The 17,767-nt window shown below is 37.7% G+C and overlaps 2 protein-coding genes across 2 annotated transcripts; one reads left to right on the top strand and one right to left on the bottom strand.

The window, feature by feature from the left end:
• Positions 1-97: 97 nt before the first annotated feature.
• Positions 98-2,779, top strand: LOC103456003 (U3 small nucleolar RNA-associated protein 18 homolog). Its single transcript, XM_008395624.4, has 2 exons — positions 98-267; positions 733-2,779. The coding sequence occupies exon 2, from the start codon at positions 761-763 to the stop codon at positions 2,450-2,452; it is 1,692 nt and encodes a 563-aa protein (XP_008393846.3). The 5' UTR covers positions 98-267; positions 733-760; the 3' UTR covers positions 2,453-2,779.
• A 41-nt stretch (positions 2,780-2,820) lies between these two features.
• LOC103456002 (glutathione reductase, chloroplastic-like) lies at positions 2,821-7,033 on the bottom strand. The gene is made up of 11 exons (XM_008395622.3): positions 6,424-7,033; positions 6,069-6,294; positions 5,683-5,961; positions 5,407-5,583; positions 5,105-5,158; positions 4,813-4,961; positions 4,598-4,661; positions 4,352-4,522; positions 3,967-4,104; positions 3,662-3,746; positions 2,821-3,121 (listed from the first exon to the last, which is right to left on the bottom strand). Exons 1-10 carry the CDS (start codon positions 6,804-6,806, stop codon positions 3,705-3,707), a joined length of 1,683 nt encoding a protein of 560 aa, XP_008393844.1. The 5' UTR covers positions 6,807-7,033; the 3' UTR covers positions 2,821-3,121; positions 3,662-3,704.
• Positions 7,034-17,767: the final 10,734 nt, after the last annotated feature.

The raw sequence follows: 17,767 nt of genomic DNA, 5'->3' as shown, positions 1-17,767 counted from the left end.
TTGAGGCTACAAGTTTAAAAAGCCCAAATTTCTACTAGCTGAAACCTAACACTATTTAATTTTTACTTTTCTTTTGAAATTCAAGCACACTGCGAAACGACTTCGTTTGGCTTATAACCCTTGCCTCCAACTCCAAACACAACGCCTGAACGCCCCCCTTTTCTCTCTCGTTTCACTCGAAAGCTTTAGCTCTGTTCTCTGTATCCGCCGTTCTCTACCGTTTGCGCCGGGGGAGCTCGCCGTCGTTCAAGAAACCTCATCATCGTGGTAATTTGTTTTTCCTCTTGGCTGTTTATGCTCGGTTCTTTTCATGGCTGAAATTCCTTTTTTTTTTGTTGCTATTTTTCATTTTATTTTATTTTGGTTTTGTTTGATTTCTTAAACGTTTTTGTATTTCCTTTTGCAATTTGTACATTTGAATGTTTATATGCATAGATTTTCTGAACTTTATTTATTTATTTTCCCGCTTATTTGCTTACAACTTCAGGAATTTACTGTTTTATGTTAAAAAATAATTTTGGGGAAAGGGTTTTGTAAACCTTCACCCGAAGTTCTGTTCGAACTCCGCTCCCTCGGTAATCGTAGTTTCGGAACTACTTGTAGTTGCCCAAGATGAGATTTTGAACAGTTTGGTCATTTAAAGGAAGAATTATTATTAACTCAGTGATGGTTTGGAAGCTGTTTTGGTTGCTACTAGTATATAATGTGACCGGAGTTTCGCTGATTGTGCAGAAGCAGAGACGCATTGTTGTTGTGAAAGATGAGTTTAATATCGCAGAATGTTCCGTCGGCTTTTAAAGCCAGCAAGACTAAAAGGGATGATGATGGTGTTACTGACGAGCCGCCTTTGCTTCTGCAAGGAAACGAAATCAATGGGGATGAAGAAGTGACTGATTTGGATATTGTGAGGACGAAGAAAAGAAAGAAAGCCCGTAAGGAAGATGATGAGAAAGTGGCAGTGGAGCAAAAAGAAAAGGAGCAGCTGGAGGACTCATTGTTTGGAGCCATTAATTCCCCACTTGAGTTTGGAAAGGGGGATGAGGAAGAAGTTGGAGATGGAGCGGATTTGTTCTTTGTGGATCGTTCTGCCAGTGGTGTGCTTTCAGTTGATGAAGAGGATGGAGAGTTATCGGAAGAGGAAACTCAGGAAAGAAAACCTGTGTGGGTGGATGAGGAAGAGGAGAAGGCTAAAATAAATATTGCTAAAGTTAATAGGTTAAGGAAGCTGAGGAAGGAGGAGGAGGAGAGTTTGATTTCGGGTTCAGATTACGTGTCGAGATTGAGGGCTCAGCATGCTAAGCTGAACCCAGGCACAGAATGGGCTCAACTTGATCGGCACTTGCAGGAGAGTAGTTATTCTGATGATGAATCGTCGGATGAAGAGAATCGGGTAGGAGTGGCCCGTGGCTACAAGGGTGTAGAATCTGTTGATGATCTCCTTCGAACGAATGAGGAACTTGTTGTGAAGAGCAGTTCAAAGTTGTTGCCTGGACTTCTTGAATATTCAGCACTTCTAAATGCAAATGCAGAGGAACCTTCTAATGGTCCGATAAACTCAGTGCAGTTCCATAGAAACGGGCAGTTGCTTCTTGCTGCTGGGTTGGATCGAAGGCTTAGGTTTTTTCAAATTGATGGCAAGCGGAATACTAAAATAGAAAGCATCTTCCTTGATGACTGTCCCATTCGAAAGGCGTCTTTTTTGCCTGATGGGTCTCAGGTTATTATAGCTGGAAGGAGGAACTTCTTTTACAGCTTTGACTTAGTGAAGGCGAAAGTAGATAAAATTGGACCCCTGGTTGGTAGAGAGGAGAAAAGCTTGGAATTTTTTGAAGTTTCCCCTGACTCTAGTACAATTGCTTTTGTGGGCAATGAAGGCTATATCCTGTTGGTTTCCTCTAAAACGAAGGAATTGATCCGAACACTAAAGATGAATGGAACTGTTCGTTCTTTAGCTTTTACCAATGATGGGAAGCAACTGTTGAGCTCTGGCGGAGATGGACAGGTCTACCACTGGGATCTGAGAACTGGGGCTTGCATCCATAAGGCTGTTGATGAAGGTTGCATAAATGGAACATCTCTTTGTACATCTCCAACTGGAACATTGTTTGCTGCTGGTTCAGACAGCGGGATTGTCAACATTTACAATAGAGAGGATTTTTTGGGGGGCAAGAGAAAACCCATCAAGACCATCGAGAATCTTACAACGAAAGTGGACTTTCTCAAGTTCAACGGTGATGCTCAAATACTGGCCATTTGTTCTAGCATGAAGAAGGATAGCTTGAAGTTGATACATGTTCCATCATTTACTGTTTTCTCCAACTGGCCTCCACCGAGAAGGTCCATACATTATCCCCGCTGTTTGGATTTCAGTCCCGGTGGAGGTTTCATGGCTGTAGGAAATGCTGCTGGAAAAGTGTTGTTGTACAAGTTGCATCACTACCATCACGCATAGAACAAATGCTAAGAAGACCAGTATCTGGTCACCGTGATCTTGTTTCCTTCGTTTCAGAAGAATCATTTGCCTGTTCAACGACAATCTGATTGTGTTATCCGTTGTATCAATGGAGTCGTGGGTGGCAATTAGTCTAGAAAGGTAGTCTACAGGTGCTTTCATGGCTTTCTTGATGCAGAAATGTTTCTGCAGTTTTTGACCTTTTATATTTGTTCGACGAATGTGTTCACCAAACTGTTATGTTGAAAATTTTGAGTCATTTATTTATGTCCATCTTAGTTGTTTTGGACCTCTCTGTCAACCAAATAAAACACATATCTTTCGCGATATTGAAGTAGCGATACAACTCAGAAATCTGTGCACATATATTCTGATTCGAAGTCAAAAACATGCATTTATTCATCGATCTGCAGTAAAAATATGTTGAAGTGGAGCCAGATAACAGCTCATACAGCAATTTGATTCATTTCAATACTTAGCAAAAACCCGCTACCAATTTACAGTAAAAAGATTCCTGATGAAGTGCTTGTGCTCAAGTTCGTCACCGGCCTCAAGAGGAAACATGCTGCATCTGTGCTCTCCGGAAACTCAGCTGCCGTCATGCCGAATACTCCAATACCAGCAACTCTTCCACAAGGATTGTCATGTACAAATTTCAGGAGCCACAACCTGCGCAGTAGTTTAATACACAAATCAGTCATACAAAGCATTTATCATATACCTATTTTTTCAGATTATCATGATCTAAATCGCCATAACTCTGCAACTGAATACGCTTTAACCAAGAAGAAAAGAAATCAACATTATCGACTCCTTTTGAGACAAGTCAAGTATAATTACCCAAAACCTCATCGAGATAATTGTAGTTTATAAATTTCACCTTCAAACTTGGGGAGGTTTTAAGAGAAACTCGGGTCCGACTTCCATACCCCATACCATTAAATGATACAACTTTAATGTCATTAGATTGAAGTCCTCGAATCAGGTCTTCCAATCTAGACTGTCAGCTACCCGTATCATTTATGATACGGAGTATGGAAGAAAGACCGAGAAGCTCTTAATCTACAGTAAGTTACAGAGTCTTTGCATCATTACCTTATAACCAAATCAATGAGCCTGGTCATATAAAATCGACAACTCAACACTTTAGAACTAAATCCATAATATTCTACATTCATAAGAACAATTTATCTTACTGTTAACTCTCACCTTTGGAATCAGCTATCTCATGCAGCAGATTGGTCAACCCTGATCAAACACCTTTGGCAGCTTTAACATCGGAGTCTATCTTCCCCTGGAATGTGAAAAAAATGATAAGTGATCTACAGACTACTCGGTTTACAAGTTCAGAGTAATAAACATTGAAAAGTTTCCGCACTTCTTGGGCCGTAAAAGAGGTGGGGAGTCTCTAACCAACTTAGGTCACAAAGCTCGTTATACATGATGGAATTTTAAAGGACCAGATTTATCATAAAATGGAAATAAAGGCAACTCCTTATATGTCCACAACAAACCTGAGATGGAGGGTCTTTTCGTATCTTCCGAGTGGGAGTCCTCATTGTCACAAACTCTTCTGCGGCTGTCGGGTGAATACCAATTGTGGAATCCAAGTCTGCCTTTGTCAGGCCGGCTTTCACAGCAACTGCAAATCCCTGTAATTTAACACATGTACTGCCACCTAAGCTCCATAAACTAAATTCTGATTTTAAAAAGAAAACAAATAAAAGTTGCTCCTTTGTGGGCGAGCCTTGGCGCAACGTAAAGGTTGCTCCTTTGTGACCGTAGGTCACAGGTTCGAGTCGTGCCTTGTTGGCTTGGGGTCGCCTTTTTTACTGCCACCTAAGCTCCAGAGACTAAAATTCTGATTTAAAAAAAAATATTAAAGTAAAATGCATTAACCTGCACAATTTCGGGTGAATCTTCTCCACACATGTGTAACCCCAGAACCTTGTTTGTCTTTGCACAGACCATGAGTTTCATGAAGGTTCTATCTGGCAGTCCCGAAAGAGTAGCCTTTAAGGGCCTGAAGTTTGATGTGTAGATGTCAACATCACCATACTGTTCTACAGCCTGCAAAAGTAACAGCAGTTTAAGACAAGAAGCCAATTTCCCACAATTGCAGATACACAAATATAACCTCCGCACCTGTTCTTCGGAAAGACCAACTTGACCAATTGGTGGCTGGGAAAACACAGCAGAAGGAACAGCTCTACTCAAAGCAAAAAAAATATCATTAGAATATACACAATTCACACATTTTTACCCTACTTGCATAGATTTTATGGAGTACTTCCAAAGTTATAAATCAGCATAATAATAATCCAACTCTTATCAACTGACTAGCAAGGTAGCATGGATACCTGTAATCAGGCATTGTTGGCTCATTCAGAAAGAGTGTTTTTGCTATTGCCCCTCCCTCCATCAAAGCAATGGGAGTCAGATTTACTCTGTCTGTAACATCTCCAACAGCCCAAATTGAAGGAACTGCTGTACGGGAGAATTTATCAACCTGAGAACCAAAACCAACTAAAAAAATTCAGAACATAACTCTATATCTATCTATCGCCCAGCTTTTGGTCACTTTTACCTTGAAAGTATCTAAAAAAGAAAGCAGGAAACAAAGAAAAACTTGAACATATCCAGGAACACTACCTCCATTGCTCCATTCTTGGACAGTTTCACACCTACTGCCTCCAATCCCAAATTCTGCATTGCAGCACAAGTTCGAATTATTAACCCATAAACAATACATCTTAATCATTGAACTGTCATTATTATACTTGCAAAGTGGCACATCAAGGCATGAAGTCCCAATCAAATATTTCTAGACAACCGTCTTTCATTTGGTGGACTGTCACACCTATGCCCTGATGGTGATAATCTTTGACTTGTGCCAATGGACATGAAGACCAGGGAGAAGCTAATCACAAAAATAGAAATTTCCCGGTTCAAACCTTTGTATTAGGCCTACGTCCTGTTGCAAACATAATGTGTGAGAAACCTTCAATTGTTCCTTTATTGGTCTTCAGGGACAATGAACCATCAGCTGCCTTTACGATAGCCTGAGGGGACTCCTCTGCATGGAACTCGATTCCTCGCAGAGCCATCTGCTCTTGAACAAAATCTCTGACCTGCATGAATATGAAAACACATATTACACCTCCGAAAGAGGCTTCTACCATGAAAACGTGTTAACCAAACTAACACTAGCAATATGCATGGTTCCTCACCTCTTCATCAAAACCCCTTAAAACTTTCTTCTGCCTTATAAATACATGAACGTCACTCGTCAAACCGTTGAAGATGCCAGCAAACTCCACAGCGATGTAACCACCACCAACTATTGCTATTTTCTCAGGCTTGGTAGGCAAATCAAGGGCAGCATCAGAGTCTATTGCATATTCACTTCCGGGAATTTCAGGAATGAAGGGTCGCCCCCCAACTGAAACTAATATATGTCGCGCAGAATACAGCTTCCCGTCTACATCAACCGTGTGTGGGTCCACTATCTGTGGTATTTGTGACAAAAATACAACATTAAGAACAACATTCCTAAGTATATGTATATCTATAGCTTTGCATACTTAATAGATATAGAGTTTTTCCACTGCCACACCTTTCCACGGCCTTCGATCAAAGTGACATTTGCATTGCTAAGAACATTCTTGTAAATTCCGGTGAGCCGCTTTAACTCAGCATTCTTGTTAGCTATCAATGTGCTCCAATCATGCTTTGGCTCAATCTCATATCTCCATCCAAACCCATTACTCTCTTCAAACTCATGAGCAAATTTCGAAGCGTAAACTAGTAGTTTTTTCGGTACACATCCACGAAGCACACACCTTTGTTAACCAAAACACACAAACCTCAGCAAAAAGAAAACAAGAGAACCCAGAATTCCATAATTGTTGGAAAAGCTGAATAATTCAATTCCCAAACACCCAATTGGGCTATAAAAGTTAAAGACGTACGTGCCGCCGACGCCTCCGGCGGTATCGGAAGAGATCGTGGAGAAGGGGAGCTCGCAGACAGCGACTGAAGCTCCGAAATTGGCGGCAAAGCGGGAGGCGCGGACGCCGCCACTGCCGGCACCAATAGTGAAGAGGTCGAAGTCGTAGTGGCGAGCGGAGTCGGCGCCGTTTCCGGAATCGACGGCGCTAACGGAGAAACGACGGCGGGAGTGGAGGTGGTGGTGGGGGTGAGAGGTAGAGGTGCGGCGGAGGTGGGAGAGAGAGGATAGGGTTTTGGGAAGAGAGAGCGGGGAAGGGAGCTTTTTGGAGAAGAGGTTGTGGAGGGCTGGGGAGGAGGACATGGTGGTGGTGAGCTTTGGGGTGGAGAGAGAGGTGGCCATCATGATGACGTCACGCCTCAAGCTTTTGGTTTGGCTAGCTTTAGCCTAAACTCGGTCGATACACCGATAAATTCAGTTTAGCAATGAAATTGCTTCGCCTTTTTCCTTTTTATCTTTGAAAAATATAACGCCAAAGTTTGCATCTATAGAGCGGAAAACGAGCAACTTCAATCATATCGCTGAGTTGGAATACAAGTAGATTGATTATTTGACTCGATTGTAATTTTCGGTAGATGATCCTCAACTGTATCTTATGGCACTTCGCACGATTGTGATAGTGACATCAGCGTGTCGAATGATATGTACATAGGCACTTAAGGATGTGAGATATTCTTGGGTAGTGGTCACGTGCGTGGCAAACACGATTTCAAAGAGAAACCAATCCAAGCCCTCAGACAAATTAAAGTAAAGTGAGATGGATGTTCGAGTCGTGGTTTTGGGCTTCAAAGTTCATGAGCCAAAGTTGTATGACTTCTGCGTAAATAAAAATGGATAAGCCCGATAGGAAGCCTTATTTTTTATTTATGGCCGAAACAATTTAAATTCCACTAAAAGTTACGACTAATAGCTTACAACACATGCGTCAGAATCAAAGATGACTTGATTATCTAGTATGCATTTACTACAATTTTTTTGGGTTTTTCGATTTTGCATTTGCTAAAGTTCCCCCACCCGAACTCGTGCCCTGTTCACTCTCTTGCATCGCATGGCTTCTTTCAATTGTCAGCGGTCCGGCTGTTGCTTTGCAAAATTATTAACCTTTCTTGGAAGGATACTGAACGTTGCTTTAGCGTTTTAATAAACTAACTAATTGTCCATCCAAATTGGAGACACGTTAGATGCCCGATTTAGGATCTATGCACTCATGGAGAGATTTTTTAATGTGACCGGTACATGGGGTTGTACACCACGTGTGACACACTCCGACCCAGAATGTCTACTAGGACTCCGAATCAAGCTGTGCTGGCCGACACCTGGAAGGTGACGAAGCCATAAAATATAGTGGTGTGGAAAATATGAATAAATTTAAACCTAAAAGTGCCTAAAGACAAGAGTGCGTTGTGAGCGGGAATGAACTCATTTCACATGCAATGTCATAGCATAAGTAAAGTACAGTAGTGTGGGTAATGATGATACCCTCAGAGGTAGCCACCTATACTGAGATTCGCCAAGAATCCTCGTCCATACGAACTTTTCAGCAGCTAAAACCTGGAGGGGCGAAAAACAAGGGTGAGCGGGCCTAAAAATAAAGTTTTAATAAAAACCTTTTGAAAACGTTATAACCCCTCGCTGTAAAACCCGTATAATTTCCAGAAAATAATATTACGTATTTACGTAAAACAATGCACAAAGACAATAAAAACTAAGTATGCCATGTCATAACGTTTCTGCACTAAAAGATGTAAGCCAAGTGAAATCAATATAAAATAATATGCCAGTCGGAGTCACCTAATGTGACATGTACGACTAGACCTATAACTCATCAATATACGCTAGCACACGAGTCGGAACCACCTGTTGTGGTCTGTACAACAAGGCTGGGTGTAAATATGTACGCTCAAGTGCTACGATCACGTGAAGACTGTGCGAATAATTACGGGTCACTTATGAGTCGGAACCACCTATTGTGGCCTGTACAACAGGGCTAGCACAAACTTGGATCCAAGGTGAGCGTGCGATGCGGAATGTGAACATCACATGAAGAACTGTGCCCTGGCCTCGGGCGGGAGCACTAACACCGGGGTGCAACAATGATGAGCTCTAAATGATTTTATGCATAACAATATGCCATGAAACCAATACCATCACAATATACTCACCTGAAGCTTACCTGAGCCTCCGCAACATCAAACGATATAATTCATGATTTATAATAATGCAATACTTAAAATGAAACTCATTTTCGACATATGAAACTCATTTTCGACATGGCATTTAAAGCATAAATCATATAAAAATGTTTCTGGAAGCCGTAAAGCATATATATATATATATACTATAAAAAGGAAGAAGATCCACTCACCTGGAGTCCACGCTACAACTCCCTAGCACAAACATTGAGGTATCACGAACGATCGGCGCCTAAAACAATTATCAAACCACATCTCGGAATCCTTAGAACACATAACTTACATAAAACACATCCCCAATGATGTTCTAGAATGATTTGAGACCATTGACCAAAAGTCAACCATCAGTCAAAGATTAACGGTAGGGTCTACAACCCTACGTAACTAGATTTGGAAGATCCATACCTGGATTTTCGATCCGTAACTTCCAAATATCCACATTATGCTTCTAAAACATCATACTAGAGTTTCATTACGATCCAACGGTTGGATCTCTTCCAATTGCCAAAACCAAGTGGCGGCCGACGTTTTATTTTATGAACTTACAAATCCAATTCGGAAAGACCTGTATGTCGGATTCCTGATCTGTAAATTCCTATGGTTCTCAAATATTACGTACTATTATATATTAAAGTTTGGTGATGATCCAACGGTCGGATCGTCGATTACTATTCTAATCAAGTGGCAAACCTTAATGGAACTAGGTTCAAATGACAGAAATTCGTCAATTGGACTTCACAAATGGAATTAGGGTATTAAAATTTAGCCTAGGAAGGTCATGAGATGTCTCGGCCCACGCGCTGCCGCAGGTGGCAATTGGCAGTTGGCCTCCTCGACTCGCGGGAAAAATTTACTATTTCCAAAAATTACCAAATTTTATAAACAAGTAGATCTTAGTAAGGGGAACAATTTTCATACCTGTGGCCAATTCCAATTTGGCCAGGAAACACCTGAAATCCACCTCGATCCTCCGGAAACACTTGAAATGGGTGTTCTTGATTCGACTCCAAACAAGCTATGACGCCTCAACCATTGCTTGGGATTTGTTCCTGGGGTTGAGGGGAGTCTATTAGTGGTGGTGGTTGACGGGATTAGCTTTAAATTTTGGTGATTCGAACCCAAAACTGCCACACCCCACCGTGCGGGTTCTCCAAATTTCAAGGCCAAATCCCTTGATTTTAGGGGTGTAATAGGAAGGGAGAGGTCATGAAGGGTTTTCCAAATGGTGGTTTGATGAAATTTGCCGGAAAAATGGACGATTTACTGTTGAAAAATCTCCCAGAAACGGGTCAAGTCACGGGTTAAGGGGAGGGTCCGATTCTCTCTTTCCTTTCTCCCTCATTTCCCCTTCTTTCTTTTCCTCCTGATTGGCCGGTTCCCTCCTTCCTTTCTCTCATTTCTCTTCTCTCCTTCTCATCCTAGCCGTCCATATCTTCCTTCCATTTTCTTTTCCATTCATCCCAGCCACACACATGGCATTTCACATGGCTTTAGATTTTCTGGAGCCTTCTAAAGAAGGTTAAAATTACCAAAATATCCATGACTTTAAACGTTAATATCTCATTTGTTATAACTCCAAATTACGTTCTGATTGCGCCCACGCGTTCGTAACGACGAATACTATGAAGATACGTCAAGAAAATAGATTTTACATGACACGAGAAGGCGGTCAAACAAAATCAACGCATTTGCCTTAAAGGGCATTTTCGTACATTCACTTATTAAAATTATAAATAAAAAAAACTGTAAAATTGGAAATGGGTCGTTACAACGTGTAACTATACAAATGATGAGATATGTGTGCTAAAAAGTTAATAACTTAAAAAATAAAAATTTTCATCATTCCTATTAAAACACGTGGTGTACCACTTGTGTTCCCGTCACAATTAAAAATTTCTTGCACTCATGAAGATTGTTTGATCATGTTATTGGGGAATATTTTCATTGTGACCGGAACACAGATAGTACACCACGTGTTTTTATGTAAGTGGTAAGAAATTTTATTTTTTAAGTTATTAAATTTTTAACACACACATCCCATCATTTATTTAGTGACATATGATGTACCATCTCGTGTACCGGTTACATTGAAAAATCTCTCATGTTATTGAGAGTGCCTTCCACTGTCCTAGGATGTAAAGTCACAACCGATGCATCTATCTATCTGCTGTTGTTGACATCACTTTGAGTTGCATGAGCTATCTAGGTGGGTACATTTTCAGTTCTGCATATTTCAACGATTTAATCGTATGTCTTTTATATCCTACCTTAAATATCATGTCTACCCAAAATCACTTAAATCCTAAACCATAGAGGTATTGGATTAAATTTAGTGTTTCTTTGTAGGGCTCACGTCGTAATGTATTTCAACGATTTAACAATCTATTTTTTAGTACATCATTTATACATCATCCTTACAAAAAAAATTAGACAAATCCAAAAGCACAAGATATTCACTTGATGAAAATAGACGTATACGGTTCTATAAAGAAACACTAAATTTAATACAACGATCATATGATTTCAGATTTGTGTATTTATGGTAGACATGATTTTTGAATTAAGACATAAAAGATAAATAGTTAGATCGTTGAAATACATTACGAAAAAAGACCCACAAAAACATGTGTCATGAAAGTGTATCCTAATCCTCTATATACATACATACATATATATATATATATATAACCAAATATATCACTACTAGAATTCTTGGCATAGGGCACTCTTTTTTCTACACGTTTGGTTTTAGCGTGCCCTTTGCTTCAAGAGGCACCATTTTCCTAAAAGGTGCTAACCATGAGAATTGCACACCCTAAAGTATGCCTCATGTAGTTTTTTTTTTTAATTTATATTTTTTTATTATATATATATTATTATTATTCTTGTAACGAAGCGTGCCCGAATGTGTATTTTTATTAGGATAATACTTTTTTTTTAAAGGAACAATTGGTGGCAAGTCACGATTACAAGTCTGGCTTCTACACTAGTAGCAGGTTTCAAACCCAAGACCTCCCAATTTTCAGCCTCCCTCTGGCCACAAGTCTGGCTTCCAGACTAGCAGCAGGTTTCGAACCCGAGACCTCCCAATTTTTAGTTTTAAGGAAGCCTTGTAATCCACCATTTACTACTGGACTACCAGCTCATGATTTATTAGAATAATACTTGGGTATTAACAACTTATTAGGTGGCTCAATAATTATGCAACACTTGTCTTTAAAACTCACACCTAAATCATTGCTATCTTGATAACCAAATGCCTATGTTCTTCTTCCCTTCCCTATGCCAGCGGCTCCGTCAATCCCGCTCTCATTCCTCCAACCTCTCACCTCCGTCATCGTTCTTCCTCTGCAAATCCGACCAAACTATCACCTTCATTTGAAAATTTGACCAAACTAGTGCATCAACAAAAAACAATTTTTACATGTGCCATGAATTTGATCACTCAACAATCAAACCATATATTTTCACAAGATAATGAGCTCGTTTGGATGTGCTTTTAAAATGACTGAAAGCACTTTTGGTGAAAATATTTTTGGAACCAATCCTTAGTAAAAATGAAAGTAAATTCTGGAAAAACACTTAAAATGCCTTGTGGAAGAAGCACATAACTGGTGCTTCTTACAGAAAATACTTTAAGTGTTTTTGGAACCAAAAAACATTTTCTCTAAAAACGCTTTCAGTCATTTTAAAAACACATTCAAACGAGCCAATAGTTAATCATCTTTTGGAAGACGGATGAAGGACGGTGGCTGCTGGCGGTGGTGGTGGGTGAAGACGGTTGCGAAGGTGCAAAAGACATTGAAGACGGCGGCTCCCGTCCCATATGGGTCCGATTTTGTTCATCTTGGAGGGAATTCAATTTTTTTTATTATTTACAACTATGGTGATTGGTGTAGGCGAAGGAAGATAAAGGAAAAAGGTCAAAAAGTTGCAGGGAGGAAGCAAGGAGGTTTTTAGTTGTGTTTTAAAAAGAATTCTTAGAATACCAAGTGTCTTCAATTTAGTGGGCCACATAAGCAAAGCAAGTTAGCATATTGGACACTCACTACGAAATAAAATCTTGTTCATCCAAAATACATGTGACCTTTCTGTGTCCTAAATAATGATACGTATTTATAAACTTAATTTTTTTCTTCAATTTTATTGTGATAAATAAATAGATGTAACCTTTCTACGTTCTAGCAATAATTAGAGTTATACTAACTTTCCAGTCTTATTTAATTACTAATTGTGCCCAAATGAATTATAGAATATTGGTTGGGACCCAGCTGAATTTGTTCTACAGTTTCTATTTGGGATACCTAATTCTTATTCTGTTTTGACCTAACAGGATCCTCTTCGGATCCATGAATCGTGTCTGTTTATTATATATCGTGTGATCAGTTTTTGTAAAGTACTGCTTGTGTTTAATTTTATCATGAACGGACACGATTAATAGATTTCTGGGATCATCACAAAGAGGATCCGGCGAGAATCCGAATTCTGTTTTGACACCCTTTTAACAGTGGCTAAAGGGCAGCAGCCACACATATATATGTCCAAGGGTCATCCGAATCATTCTTTCACATGACCATAATATAAATGTGTGAACACAACATCATATATAATTATGCATTCAAGCAAATATCATTAGTTAATTATATGACATTAATAAAATAATTTATGCTAAAAAGTACTTGTCCAACAACTGAATGTACATCATATCATGTATGTAACCTGGCAAACGGGTCGTGTTTGTCGTGTTCGTGTCGTTTTCGTGTAACACATGTTATCTTAACGGGTCGTGTCGTGTCACACCTGTTATCTTAACGGGTCCTTAACAGGTCGTGTCACTTTACCCAACGGGTAAAGTGACCTGACCCGTTATGACCCGTTAAGAAAAATATATATATTTTTTAAATTTGCACATACCACATATTGCCACATAAATATTACTTCAAAACATTAAAACATTTGTCATTTAAGTACTATAACTACACTAAAAAAATAAGAGCCTAATAAAAAAATAATACATACACTACTAATCTATTACAAATATTAAATGTGCAATGATATGCAAAATGAAAGAGTTTTTGTTTTCAAGGTTGTAAGTCTTTCTCAAAAGATTAAATCTCAGCCGATCCAAATGGTCATCAATTTTTAAAATTTAATTTAATATATATAATTACTATAGTTTTTAGGGGTATAAAATTGTTAAATTAATATATATAATTATTATAGTTGATTCATACTTTTGTTAAGTATATAACATAAGATTTTGTGATATCCACATCCACTAGTGTAAATATTTTAAATTGAAGATCGAATTTATTCTTTGTATTCATATATGGTCAAGGACTGTAGCTGTAAAAAATCATCAAAATCGGAGTTAAAATAACCGTTAAATCGTGATTTTTTGTTTATAACCGTCGAAAAGTTTGTCCCGTTACTTGATCTCTGAATGTTTGTTTTTTGTGATTTTTTGCTTATGTGATCTCGAAGCATATACAAACAAGTTTAACGGTTGAGATCGTTGAAATTAGTTTCGGAGAATTCGTATCCCATCAAAATAATAGATTGACTAACACTTAGAGTTTATTTATACTTTCATTAAGTATAACATAAGATTTTGTGTTATCCACTTATGTAAATATTTTAAATTGAAGATCGAATTCATTCTTTGTATTCATATAGGGTCAAGGAGTGTAGATGTAAAAAATCATCAAAATCGGAGTTAAAATAACCGTTAAATCATGATTTTTCGTTTATAACCGTCGAAAAGTTTTGTCCCGTTACTTGATCTCTGAATGTTTGTTTTTTGTGATTTTTTGGTGATGTGATCTCGAAGCATATACAAACAAGTTTGACGGTTGTGATCGTTGAAATTTGTTTCGAAGAATTCGTATCCCATCAAGTTCAATGGTGTATGTGTATATATATATTAAGTAGATTTAAATCTATTTATTTTGTATGTATAATTGACCGGTACACATAGTAGTACATCACATGTCATTATAAAAATAGTGGGATATATCATGTGCGATAAAAAGTTAATAACTTAAAAAAAAAAATATTCTCACCATTGCATTTCTATTAATTTTCATTTTTCCCTCTCTTTTTTGTTTCCTTTTCAACTTTTCATATAATTTTCACTTTTCCCTCCACCCTATCCATCCATCTTTCCCTAATTCCCTCTCTTTTTTGTTTCATTTTCAACTTTTCTTATCATTTTCATTTTCCCTCCCTTTTTCTTCAAAAAGGGCGGCACTGCAGCAGGGAATGGAATGGATCAATTATGGAATCAAAATTCAAATCAATGGATGCATACATATTAATTCATAATTATTATAGTTTTTATAATTCAAAATTTAATCTATATATATATAATTATTATAGATAGTTAATATTTTGGGGTATAATTATTATAGTATATATAATAATTATAATAATTATAGTTAATTTAATATATATATATATATATTTATTATAGTTTTTAGGGGTATAAAATTGTTAAATTAATATATATATAATTATTACAATATTTTTTTAGGGTTATAAAATTATAAAATTAATATTCTGCTTATCGTGTATCGTGTTACCCACGTGTATACCTGAATCAACCCGTTATCTTAACAGGTGCTTATCGGGTTACCCGATAACAACCCGATTCGTTATCGTGTCGACCCGAACACCTGTTAATTTCGTGTCGTGTCGTGTCGGGTTATCGGGTCGTGTCAGGAATTGCCAGGCCTCGTTTGTCGAGTCTTGGCTTCACATCTTTGAAGAAGGCCAAACACGTACTACATTTTGGTAAGTTTGGTGACGATGTGGCATGATGCAATAGCGCAATCACAATGTCTTTTTTTTTTTTCATCAATAGCTTGATCAAGCATTGTAGCTACATTGGAACAGATTTAAGAGCTTCGTTGGAATGTATACAAGAAAAATTTGAAGAGGACGAAGAAGACGACGATGAGATCACAACATTGCCTTGCCTGAAACCTTCAAGTGCTGATGGCCATATTACTTTCCTCCAATACCCTAATTTGTTGTAAGTGCAACGAAATATTTGTGGATTATTACGATAAAATCATAAACACATAACTTCTGCTTTATTTTTGGTTATTTGAAAGAAACTAAATATATGTCTCAGGAGGATCATCCTATTCTTTCTTTTATATGACCATCATGGAAACGTGACCACAACCATCATACAAATAATCACGTATTCAAAACGAATATCCTTAATTATTTTACATTAGTTTAGTAGAGCAAGTCACGCAAAATAGATCGATGAAACAAATAATGTGAAGGTGATGACTCATTCCCAAATTCATGCTACTATACCTTCATTGACCGCAAAAGCCAAAAGATTAACAGATATGCACCTGCAATACACTTTTTTTTTAAATTATTTAATATGTTAATCAAATAAAAATGCATAGAATATTCTTCACACTCAATTCCGTTTTTAGTTGTAATCTGGTAGGTTTATCATCTCTTGCTACATAATAAATAAAAGGATGCAAACCGGTTTGAAAATGGTTTTTAAGATTGACATAACTCTTCATTTTGGTACTTGAGATTTGAAATCAATAGAAATGATACCTGAATTTGTACGCAATCAATCATTTTGGTCATTCCATACAAAATCTCTATTAAATAAGGACAAAAAAAGATAAAAAAATATTCTTAATTTAATAAATAACATGTCAAAACAAATATATAAATTTTGAGGGTATTTTTGTCATTTTGGTCTTATTTAACGAGATTTTTACGAAATGACCAAAATGATTTGACGGTTGACAAATTCAGAGACCACTTATATCGGTTTTTAAATCTCAGAGACCAAAGTGAGGAGTTATGTCAATCTCATGAACAATTTTAGCTAAAAAGCCAAAAATATTTCTTTTAAAAGGAAAGGGATCCTCTTCGGATCCCTTCCTCCTAATCCACAAAATCAAGGAATCCGTGTCATTGAAATTTGATCTAACGGCTACAACAGAGGTCAACTTTAAAGGTTGTAATAACTTCAGCCGTTGAATCAAATTTCAATGGTCCGGATCTCCTGATTTTGTGGATTAGGATGAAGGGATCCAGAGAGTATCCCTTTCTGTTTTAAAATACACTTATATTTAACAGTACTTTTATTAGAAGCACAATAATAATTTTAATAAAAATGTAAATGCTTCATTGAAAAGCACTTAATATGCTTTTTTTAACTCACAAATATTGTAACATCACCACTTTTAGTTATTTTAAAAATACTTTCAAGTACGTCATCGATAAATCTAATCATATTGCATTCCAAATTAAAAAAAATAAAAAGAAAAGAAGTATGAAAACTTGAGTTCAGTTTATCATGATTTAATAAAAACATCAAGTAATCAAGCATATATGTTTAAGGAAGAGACTCAGATGATGACTTAAAACAATAGTTGATACCACAAGTACAAAGGTTTGATCCATAAATGGGAAGCTTTTACTACAGAAAATGAACTAGAAATCTTTACATTCCTCCATCATTTGAGGAACACTGGTGTTTGGCTTTAGAGGGACAGTCCCGACTCTTCATCCTCTTCAAGGGAGGAAGTATAGATAAAGTAGAATGTCCAGAGGAGACCAAACACCCCAAAGGGGATCCAACCAAGAAGTTTGTTGCTCAATCCGAACGAATGCCCTATCCCCTCTGTGCTCAATCTCTCGTCCACCAAAGCAACACCGCCATGGCTGCCACGCCAAAGATGCACCCTTGGCCATGTTTGAGTTGCTCTCCTTTTTTCCTTCCATAGAGCAGCTCACTCTTCCCTTTCTTGCAAGTGACGGCAAAGGCGGAATCACATTTTTGGAAAAAGAGGAAATGTAAAATCAAAAGCCTAATAGTCTCATAAGCCAATGATGCCGCTGGGACAGTATCCAATGTACAAGACAGTTCGCTAGAAAGGATAAGTCTAATAAGATGGAGATGTCACTGTGATGGTATCTCGTGCTACTTACGATGGTACGTGGGAAAGTTAAATCATATAACACTATGAGATTGACTGGAATGACCACCAAAATAACATCTCCATTGTAAATAAGTTTTTCTCAAAACAATCATAATTAAGCTGGAATTATATTAAAGACCAATTA

Source organism: Malus domestica, chromosome 10 (assembly GCF_042453785.1).
Source record: "Malus domestica chromosome 10, GDT2T_hap1".
In the NCBI taxonomy this organism is placed as follows: Eukaryota; Viridiplantae; Streptophyta; class Magnoliopsida; order Rosales; family Rosaceae; genus Malus; species Malus domestica.
Note: the sequence above shows the minus strand (reverse complement) of the source record. Positions and strands in the feature narration are given on the sequence as shown.